The 11,195-nt window shown below is 52.2% G+C and overlaps 1 protein-coding gene across 2 annotated transcripts in view; it reads left to right on the top strand.

Moving 5' to 3' along the window:
- The window catches only part of ADAMTS14 (ADAM metallopeptidase with thrombospondin type 1 motif 14), a 77,698-nt gene that overhangs the window by 25,377 nt on the left and 41,126 nt on the right, over positions 1 to 11,195 (top strand). For both annotated transcript variants that reach the window (XM_003783589.3, XM_003783590.2), the window contains exons 3-4: positions 1,619 to 1,775; positions 4,789 to 4,979. In XM_003783589.3, the coding sequence (XP_003783637.1) occupies positions 1,619 to 1,775; positions 4,789 to 4,979 (348 nt within the window). The remainder of the gene's footprint in view (positions 1 to 1,618; positions 1,776 to 4,788; positions 4,980 to 11,195) is intronic.

Genomic DNA, 11,195 nt, shown 5'->3' with positions numbered 1-11,195 from the left:
GGAGGTATGCTCTGGGCCTAGAGACCACCAGCTGGCCCTTCTGCCTTTGAGTCCTCCTTTGGGGTTCTGCAGGTCTGTAGTCTCAGAGGCCTTGGATTTGGCCACCACTTATCCAGGTTCAGGTACAGCCTCTCCCCATGAGTCTGATCGTCCCTGCAGTCCCCACACCATCATTCCTATTTCTGCACACATGCCCGGGGTTCTCTACCAGGGATGCCTGTACCTTCTGAAGTATTTCTTTGAACCCCCTCAACAATTTCTCCCTTCTTCAGATGTAGTTATCACCTTTCCTCCAGCTATGGGGGTCCAGCCGGGGTAGCCAGACCCAGAGTGACCATGTGACCTTCCTGGGACTACATGGATGAGACTATGCATGAAAAGTATCCTTGTCCCTGGCAGCCCAAGGGGGTTGTGCCCACCTGGATGGGGACACATGGCCTGTCTGGGAGAAGCTGGTGCAGAGGGCACTGAGGGGAGGGTGGTGAGAGAGCCTGGGAAGGTGGGTCTCTCGCTTTCAATGCTTGCCCCTGCTGTGGTGTGTCATGGGGTTGTGGACGGGGCTCCCTAAGATGCAACCTCAGAGCAAGCTGAGGTGGGAAAATTGGTGGAATTGAGTAAAGTTGCTGCAGCTCCAATTCAAAAGGAGAAGGTACAGTGACCTAACAAACATGATGCTTCATTCAAGGCTTTGTGTTGACAGCTGTACTCCCAGCCCCTGCTTTGTGGGAGGCACTCAATAGATATTGGTTGAATAAGTGAAGGAATTCAACAAATAATATTTATTTGTTAAATATTGCCTACTATTTTCCATGCACTGTGGTAGGCGGACTGGTCTTACTACTTTATAGACACGGCGTGTTTTGTGTGTGTGCATATGCGGCACACGTGTATTAAGTCATGTCTCGTTGTGTGTGGTTCATTGGCCTCCGTGATTACCATCTTCACTGGGGGTGGTGGTGGTGGTAGTAGCACATTTGCTGGGCTTGGCCAATGTTATATTTTTATGTTTTTATTTCCAAGGCCAACACTAATTTTTTTTAGGGGAATATTTTAATGCAAGGAAAAAAATTAGATTAAAACCAGAGCTTGTACTCCTGGTGGCTCCTTTATCATCAGTGGGCATTAGCTCCTTTGCCCCGCAGCCCCCTGCATGCACGCACACGCACTTTAAACCTGAAACAAAAGTGCTTTGTAATAGAGTGGGGACCCAGTACCCACCTTAGGGATAATGAGCCTCTGCCCCTAGGATCGCCCCTCCTGTCTTCCTGTAGGTAAACCCAAAACCACATGGTATGTTTTGACCTGGAATGTGATGCCTTGATGCATGTGCCCGTTCCTTGTGCCAGGGCCCTTTTTTTTAAAACAATGGAACCCTTTGTTTAAATGTGGCCCCCATGGGCACACAACACGGTAAAAGTGGATACACAACACAGTCAAATTGGGTCTGCTTTGCCTACACCTCTCCCCACTTTCCTGCCAGGGCCCCCATAGAACTTCCTTGCAAACCCAGGCTTGAAGGAAGAGCCCGCACATGTGTAGTCATGCGTGTTTGCATTCCCCGGTGGCTCACACCACACGTTCATGCCTCTTCTCTCTCTCCCCTCTCTCCCCTGCTCAGGCGGGCCTCATCCGCACAGACAGCACTGACTACTTCATTGAGCCCCTGGAACGGGGGCAGCAGGAGAAGGAGGCCAGTGGGAGGACACACGTGGTGTACCGCCGGGAAGCTGTCCGGCAGGAGTGGGCAGAGCCCCATGGGGACCTTCACAATGAAGGTAGGCTGTGGGCAGGGGCCCCAAGCACTACTTCTGTCTCCACCTCTGGGGGTGCTTTTTAGGTAACTTCTGGCCTTAAGCTCTCATTGCCTGACCTCAGCCTTCTCACCTGTAAAATGGGAGTGGGTCACATATGCCTGGTATACTAGCAGGGAAACCCCAGTGGGTCCGAGGAGCTACTGTAACTAGCTGGAATTAGGGGACAGAAGAGCCACTTGTGTCCTAAACTGTGGTCCTTGGGACTCCAGAGGTCTTTCAGAGGCTCACAATTGCTTCTCAAAGCTACTTCTGAGCCAGGCCAGAAGGTAGCATGGCTCAGTTTGTTCTTTCCTCTAAAAATGGACTAAGCCCTGTAGGAGCCTGAGGAAGGAAGGTCCTGGGGCACTTGGAGGGACAGGCATCAGGGTCAGCTTTGTGTTCAGTAGACCATTTATAAGTTCTGCCTCTGATGCAGTCTACTGTGTGACCTCAGATAAGTTTTTAATGTTTCTGAGCTTCACTTTCCTAATCAGTAAAGTGGGGATGATCAGTGACTACCTGTTAAGGTTGTTATATAAACATCCTGGCATGGAACTTGGCACAGAGCAGGTACTTGATAAATGGTAGCTCTCGTTATAGGATTCTTATTACGGGCAACTACTGACATATTAGGGTGGGAATGCCCTGAGGTCAGGAGCGCCCCTGCATGCCGGTGACCACTGCAGGAGCCTGTACCCCTGTAGCACTCAGGACCCACAGTTGAGCAAATGTGATGGGTCCTGGCCCTGGCCCAGGGCCACCTGCATAGTGAAGCTTAGCTTTTGTCATGAAACCCTTTCGGGCAGAGCAGATGAGAAGGCCCTTGGCGGAATGTGATTGTAAGTGGGCCGCACCCTCGTGCTAGGGCCCTGCGGGGTTGGGCCCAGTGTGAGGGAATGCTTGGTAACCAGTTGTCCCCACATACAATGTGTCCTTTAAAGGTCCAGCTGTTTCCAAGTGTCATGCATGAGAGAAGTCCAGCACCAGAGGTGTGGGGGACTCTGTAGGCCTGGGATGGGAGGGTGGGGACTCAGAGCACACAAGTGTGGATTTCAGGGCTCCCTTTGCTTCATACTGCTGGGAAAAGGGACAATTCACCCTTGGGCTCCATTTTATTTGAGGCCCATACTGAAACAAAAGACCATAAATTTCCCCTTTGGGGAAGGGACCTTGGCCAGTTTAGCCCTGGCAGGTGGCTGGGAAGCTGAGAGTTAGAGTTCAGATCCTTCTGTGTTCCTCCCATGAGAGACCAGGGCCGAGAGAGGACCTTCTTAGATGTCTGTGACTTGCACTTTTATTTGAAGGCTGGTCGTGGGTGTGAGCCCAGCGTGTGGAGAAACATTTCTGGGCACACCTGTCTCTGTTTCACAGGTTCGACTAAGATAAAAGGCTTCAGCTCAGCTCTTTGGGAGTGCTTCTCAGCTTGCAGAGAAATGCTGGCCACCTGGCCAACAACCAGGGACGGTCTCTGGTGGACTGGGCCCCTCCTCCTCTCTGCCTGTCCCCATCAGCGCAGGTGTCCCTCCTTTGGCTTCCTCAGATCCTGGAGTCCCCTGGGTCTGTTCTGTCTCCCACCAGGCAGACAGTCCAGGAGAACAGATGCCAGGCCTTCATTTCTGGGTCACTTGTAGTAGTGTCTCCCCTGGGGCTGTGTCCAGCTTTCCTGGAGGAGGAAAGGCAGCATCAGAGTCTCCATCATAGAGATTTCTAGCAGAGTGAAGCTGGGGAGGGGCTCCCTGCCTCTGCTGTGAAAGGGTCTGAGGAGGGCCAGAGAACTCAAGGTGGAGGGGACTGTTCCTCTTGGCACAGGGCCTGACCTCAACTGATGCTTCCTGAAGAGTGTACGTGTGGCATGCACACACACATACCAACCATACATCCACAGTGACACACTAACACAATCACACACCTGCCCATGCATTCATGCTCACACACTTACGTACACACATACTCATGCTCACGCACTCATCCGCCTACACTTAATGCTCACACACTGACACACCCCCCATACATTCATGCTCACACACTGACACACATACCCACATATTCATGCTCACACACTGACACACACTCACCCACCTATACGCATGCTCACACACTGACACAGACTCACACCCACCCATGCACCCATATTGACACCAACACTCACACCCCAAATCACACACAGACTCAAACACACTCATAAACACACAGCTATATGTCCGCACTTCATATTCCAGTGTGGGGATGTACCGCATTCCTTCACCCATTCATCTGTTGATGGACATTCGGGTTCTTCCTGCCTTTTGGCTGTTACGATAACACTGCTGTGCACATTCGCGGGAAAGTTTTTATCAGCCACGTTTTTCAGTTCTCCTGGGTGTATGTCTAGGGGTGGAGACACTGGGTCACATGGTAACGCTGGGTCAGACTTTTGGGAAATTGCCAACTATTTTCTCAAAGCAGCAGCACCATTTTACATTTGCTTGGGGCTTCTTGGGTGGGGTCTTTGAGCTGGTCCCACCATGTTGTGAGGCTTTGCTTCTGGCCTGAAGGATGGGGGACACACAGAAGAGGGTGTTGGAGCATAGGAGGCAGGGCTGGTGGTGTCTATCCCCTCCCCTGGTTCCCTATGTGCCTGCTGAGAGAACAGTCTGGGTCGGTCCTGAGTGGTGCTACGTGAGGGGAGACCTGAGTTTGTATTCTGGGTTCATGGCCACTAACTTGCTTGCTAGTCACATAACCTCTCTGAGCCTCCCCTTGACAGGCACGGCTGCAACCCAGACTTCTAGCTCTGGGTCATTCTCACCCCTGTGCTGCTCATGACCTCACACCTGCAGGGTGTGAGCCACACCCCTGCAGCAGGAAAAGGTGTCCATGTGCTAACCTGGTATGGAACAAGGTGTGGTGTGGAGGCAGGACAGGGCACACGTGATAGGGCAGGGGGCCGTGGGTAGCATATGATGACAGCCCCTTCTGTGAGTCTGACCTTGCTCTCTTCCCATTCTGGTTCCAGCCTTTGGCCTGGGTGACCTCCCCAAACTGCTGGGCCTGGTGGGTGACCAGCTGGGTGAAGCAGAGAGGAAGCGGCGACACGCCAAGGCGGGAAGCTACAGCATGGAGGTGCTGCTAGCGGTGGACGACTCGGTGGTTCGCTTCCATGGCAAGGAGCATGTGCAGAACTACGTCCTCACTCTCATGAACATCGTGAGTGTCCCTGCACCCCGGGACTGGGTGGGGTGGGCCTCGGTACCCATCTGAATGGAAGATTTCTCAGGCCTGGCATTTTCCATGGTGGCCTTGAGGGAGTCCCAGCTTGCCCCTTAGCTGACCTGCGTGCCCTTGGTGACCGGGTTCCATGGTGTACTGGCCTGGGCTGTCTCCTGTCTGGTCGGCGGTGGGGCTGGCCTCTGAGCACCACTCTGCCCACACCAGAGCTCACCCTCTTCCTTCTGCCTCTTGCCAGCTGGTGTTGTCCATGGCTGGTGACCCAGGTGTCAGGGAGGAAAAACAACACTGTCTGTGTCTTCTTATGTTCAGTACTGGTGGGTCTGTGAATTAAACTAACAACAGACACATTAGCAACAACCAGTTCTCTGCCTATAGGAGGGAACTCCAAGGTGCGTAACTCCAAGGAGTGGCTAATATGGGCGCTCATATGTACCTGATGTAGTAGGGAGAGAAAGGAGCGGGGAGAAAAGGCTTCCATGGGAAGGACAAATGGGTTCTTCAGGAAAGACAGAGTGTTTTGAGGAGAACAAAGGGAGAGGAGGAAGTTTGTGACCTTGCTTGCTCAGGCAGGTAGAGTGGTCTTTCTCCTTTGTGGCCGTGCTATGCCCTTGAGGGGGGATTCTTGGCAGCCTCATTTCCCAGAAGTTGCTGCTTTGATTCAGATTAGGGAAGCTCTGAGATGACTCCTTTCTGCATTTGTTGAATTTCAAATGTCTTTGACTTAAAATGACCTTTTACTAACTCCAAGGCTCCAAACGTGTCCTTACATAGGAAAGCAAGTGAATGTCTATGTGTCTGTCCTGGAGGGGTCCCGGCCCTGGGCCAGTCCCTGGGGTGGCTGCTGGGTGTGGGCTCTACATGTGTGGTTCTGGGCACTGTGTGCCCTTGGCAAGGCCTCCACAGACCCACTGGCTGGTCTGGTCTGAGCCCCTCTAGACTAGAGGGTTCTGAGAGGGCCAGGCCAAGTGACCTGGAGTGGAGCGGTGCTCTTTGGGACTATGGCAGGACATGAAACCCAGCTCTGAGGCATAGAGTGGAGGGCAGCAAAGTTTGGAAGGTGGTGGGGAGGGTAGAAGGTGGACAGGAATTTGATCCCGAAGCAGAATTGGGCAGCTTTCCTTGGAAACTGGAGGAGGCCTTTTGATGGGCCCTAAAAGGAGACGTCTGTTTCCCTGATAGAGCTGAATATATTTTTGAAACTTGGTGTTCCCAGGGCTCACCAGACTGAAGTAAGATGTGGTTGGAGGGAGCTGGTTATGCCCTCAGATCAGGGCCTGTAAAAGACTGTGGGAAATTCTTTCCAAGCCCTTGAGGTTCATGACATGGAGGCCAGTGCCCAGCCATCCCCCATACCATGGGGTTGTCCCTTCTCACATCCCAGGACTTTATTGTTGGAGGAAAGTGAGCCTGTGGCCCATTCTAGCCCTTTTGGCTAAATCAATGAGTTCTGACTTTTGACCCTTGATCTCTGACCCATGACTCACAACCTTGGCTGGAGAGCATTGTCAGATTTCACCAAAGACACTGCTGTGAGGGCCTGCCATAAAGACTGCTGTTTGGGTAGTCTTGGTTTCACTGTCCTCCTCCTCACAACCTACCAGAAAGCCGGTGAGGAGAGTCATTGTTTTCCCTGAGGTTTTGGAAGATGGTTAGAGGCTGGGTCTTCAGCTCACTGCTGGATCACTCTGTGAATGCGGGAATAGACAGGGCCTGGGATGGGTGAGGGGTACAGTGGTCAAGGCAGAGCTTTCCACTAGGAAAGGCCCAGCTACTCTGGGGCCTGGGGTTACAGCTTCCCAGGGTGCAGAGATAGCTAGCCAGACTTCCGGCTCAGGGAGGTGAGCAGGTGGGGGCGGCAATCTCTCCCTCTTGGGGGACCAGCAGGTCATCCTGTGCATCGTGTGGGAGTGTTTTCTTTTTTTGCTAGGATGCTTGAAGTTCAAATCCCCTTAGGGCATTTCCACTGAACCAATAAAAAGATGTGCCTGTCTGCCTGTGACCATTTCTGATCCGGATTTCCAGGCTAAGTCTGGCCTGGTGGGATCAGAGAGAGGAGATCTGTTTCCTGACATGGACGGTTCCATTGTGGTAACCCAGAGATGGGGGCAGAAGTATTAGTGAAACACTCAAAATTGTCTGATGAAGCCCTTGGCACTGGGGTTGTCAGGGCAGCTGTGAGAGCCTGTTGGGGTTGTCCTGCCTCCCATCTTTCTTTTGCATTAACTTGGGGATGTGCTGTAAATATTAATGCAGCTTCAGATGATGAGCAAGGATGGCCTCCCCCGCCCTCGCTGGTAGGCCCTGGATGGACTTGTCTTTCTCAGTGCCTCAGTTTACCCATATGTACTGGGTCACTTTCCTTAAGGCTTTTTAAAATCTCAGGACTAGAGGCCCATTTGAGCCCTTTGAAACATAAAGGGGTAATTTTCAGCATTTAGTGAGCACCTGTTGTGTGTCTAGTATCACAGGCAAAGTCCTGTTCTAGAAGCTTTAGTCTCTCTGTGAAAACAAGCCTCAGTTCCATGGAAGAATTAGGGAACCCTTGAGGATAGTGCCCAAGGAGCTTGGACGAGGTGGCTGTGCCTGTGGACCAGGGAGAGAGGGAGGCTGTTTTTTTTGGAGGGGGTGTAGAGCTGTGCCAGCCTAGGGGGAAAGGGAGATTGGGCAAGGGGAGAAGTGTGCAGTGATGGCTACAGGTGGCAGCATGGCAGGGTTGTGGGGCAGAGGAATGAGGACGGGAGACTGGGGTGTGTGGGGACAGGTGACAGAAGCTGGCGTGGCGAGGTAACCCATGGGGCAGCAGCGTAGCACAGCCCAAGAAGAAGCATGAGGGTAGCTCCCCAATAGCACATCCAAGATGGAAATGCCCAGGGAGGGCTGTCAGGCCATCTGCAGCCACCACAGTATGGTCCCAGTGCTGACCTCGTGCTGGCTGCAGAGTTGAGCACTTCACGGGCAGGCTTGCCACCTCATCCCTGCTGCCTTATGTGCCGCACTCCTTTCTTGTCTGAGGTTCTGAAGAGCTAAACAACTTGCTTGGAATCTACACAGCTAATAAGAGGCAGAGTCGGGATTCAAACCCAGATCCACCTGATGCAATACTTTGTGCTTCCCTCTACCCCATATACTGTGGTAGCATTTAGGGACAAGCTGCTCTTGGGAGGTGGGAGGAGGAAGATCCCAGGGTCCCAGACTGGGAGGCAGGAGGAAGGCTGCCCGTTTATAGGCAGAGCCTCTCTCTGGGTGTCAGGAGGTGAAGCTTCGGCCTTGGCTGTTGGCACCTGGCTGTGCCTATGCCTGTTAAGTGCTGCCAGGTCCCTCTTTGGGCCTGAAGGTGATGCGCCAGATCTCTGGGGTAAGGACTCCTTTGGACATGGGGCTGTGGGATCTTCCTGAGGCCGGGAGCAGGAGCAATGGGAAGGTGAGAAGAGAGACAGGTCCTTTCCTCATTCCTCCCCAAGCCAGGCTGCAGCCAGAACCTTCCAGCCTCTGTCTCCTCTGGGATCCCTCTTAGCAGACCTCTATCTGGGTGGTAGGCTCCCTGCCTACCTCTAGCCCTACCTGGCTCCCCGACTGGGCCCTCTGCCAGTAGTGGGGTCCTACTCGGAGCCCCTTTCTCAGCCTGGGCCCCACTTAGTTATCTCTTAGAGAAGACCTCTGTCCCCCTTCTAGACTCAGGAGGTTTTGGTACAAATGGCTAAGACCAGGGCCTTGGTGGCCTCAGCCTGGGAGGGCAGCATGTGTCACATATTCACCTTAAAAACTGGTTGGGAGCACCATAAACACTGCTTCATGCGGCTGGGGGGTGTGGCTCTGCCAGACCTTTTCCTTTTGGAGTAGTCAAGTCTCCAGAGCAGCCCATCCCTACTCCCTACTCCTCCTCTTCCCTCTCTTTTTGGTCCTTTTTTCTCCTTTTTTTTCTCTCTCTCTCTCTCAAAAAAAAAAAAACAAAAAAACCCTGCTAAAAGCAAAAGCTCGTTCACTTTAAGGCGGTGGTTCTTAACTGGGGACATTTGGTAATATCTGGAGATTTTGTTTTGGTTATAGGGGCCAGGGGTGCTGCTAAACACCCTGAGCACACAGGACAGCTGCCCTAACTGAGAATTACCAATGTCACATAGTCCCTAGTGGCAGGTGGAGAGACCCTGCCCTATGGTATTAGCTCTGAGTGCCACACATGGGTTCTCACATTTCACAGCAAACCCACTGGGGAGAGGGCAGTGCATACACACAGTGGAAGGAGGGGTGCTAGGGTTCCTGGCACGAGCGCCCCTCCCTGTGAAGAAGATGTCACGGTGCACACTGTGCTTTCATGTACAGCTTCTCAGTCTGCATATTCAGGGTCAGATTTCTGAAATTCTATTTCTGGGATAATCTAGTGGGCTTCCAGAGTGGAAAGTAGAGGTTTTAAAGTAGGAGATGCCGTGGGTTGAGCACATGCTTTGGACCCGGCCTAGTTCCAAATCCCTGATGCTTGGCTTCCCATCCGCCCTCACGTCTCTGTGAGGCATGTTCTCTCCATGCCACGGACGAGGTCATGTAGCAGTGAGGAGCGGCAGAGCTGGGGCCTTCCCAAGCCTCCATGCTGCCTCTCTTTGCATGCAGCCAGGCCAACCTGGGACATCAAGGCTGCTGCATGGCACAAAGAGGTCATGGGAGATAAATGCTGAGCATTGTGGACTCGTAAAAGGGACTGTTAGGCTGGGTGGGTCTGTCCCTGGGACCTTGGGAGCCACCCTGCACAAATAGCCTAGGCATAGTCTGGGCTGAGCAGCTGGGTCCTAGGAACAGCTGCCCAGGCCAGCAGTAGGCTCCAGGGAGTCCCCGAGGCAGCCACACCTTGACGAGGTGAGCAGGCTAAAAGGCAGCTGAAAATATTCACTTGCAGCCCACTCCAGGCCTTTGAAATACAGGGCATGATCATGAACTTGGGAGTTGGGGGAGGATGGACCAGCTGAGCCCATGGCAACTGAGAATCATCAAAAGACTCAGTACCCTCCTCCCCCACCCCGAGAGCAGCCTCAGCCTCCAAGACCTCACTGGTGACCTTGGAGGCAGGGCCTGCCAACATGGCACGTAGGCAAGCATGATACCCTGGTGAGATCTCAGTGTCCCAACCCAGGGAAAACGGAATCCAGCTCTGGCTACTGCATGGGACAGCGCCAGAGGGACTGGGAGGCAGAGATCTTAGGCGCAAGCAGCAGCATATTGCTGATACCCACACAGTTGTGTATGCAGTCACACACATGCAAACACACATGTACATGTTCAGTCACTCATATGTGTAATACATGTGTTTGCATAGATCACGCATCCACATGTATCTTCCCACACCAAATTAAGTATACACAGAAAAATTCATGTGTGTGAACACATACTTATCATACAATCTAAGACCCATTGATTGTCAGTTGCCCCATTATTTTATGTACTTAAGAAAAAGAACTACCAATTAAACTCTGGTATAATGCTTTATCAACACTTAGTTTTTTTGTTTTTTTTTTTTTTTGATACAAGGTCTTACTCCATCTTCCAGGCTAGAGTGCAGTGGCATCATCATAGCTCAGTAGTCTCAAACTTCTGGGCTTGCATGATCCTCCTGCTTCAGCCTCCCAAGTAGGCAGGACTACAGGCACATGCTACCATGCCTAGCTAATTTTTCTATTCTTTGTAGAGATAAGATTTTGCTATGTTGCTCAGGCTGCTCTTGAACTCGTGGCCTCAAGCGATCCTCCCACCTTGGCCTCCCAAACAAAGTGCTGGGATTACAGACGGGAGCTACCGTACCCCAGGAGCTTAGATCTAAATTAAACTTAGATTTTTATCACATGCCACTCTTAGACGGATGACAACATGAAACCCTTCCAAGTCACTTTTCAGCATGGACCTCAGAGGGTGCACTTTTCCTTGAAGCACTGTCCTCTGTGCCATGGGGAGCAGGGGTGGTGCTGACTGACAGTTCCGCTGTCATCAATCTGGATTTCCATCCAAGCCACAGTCACCCAACTTGTGGATTTGAGGCTGGTGTCTTCTTGATCTTATGGGATATTTTCAGACAACACCCAGGACTCACATTCCTTCCTGAGATAGTTCATTACTTAAAATGCTGTGGGGTTGTGGTTGAGAAGCCACCAGGCATAACAGGGAGGTTCTTGCTTACACAGGCAGTAGCAGCCACACCACCACTGCCAC

Source organism: Otolemur garnettii, unplaced genomic scaffold, assembly GCF_000181295.1.
Source record: "Otolemur garnettii isolate 467f Iridium unplaced genomic scaffold, OtoGar3 scaffold00008, whole genome shotgun sequence".
Classification (NCBI taxonomy): domain Eukaryota; kingdom Metazoa; phylum Chordata; class Mammalia; order Primates; family Galagidae; genus Otolemur; species Otolemur garnettii.
The sequence above is the reverse complement of the archived record's forward strand: the minus strand, read 5'-3'. Positions and strand labels throughout refer to the sequence as shown.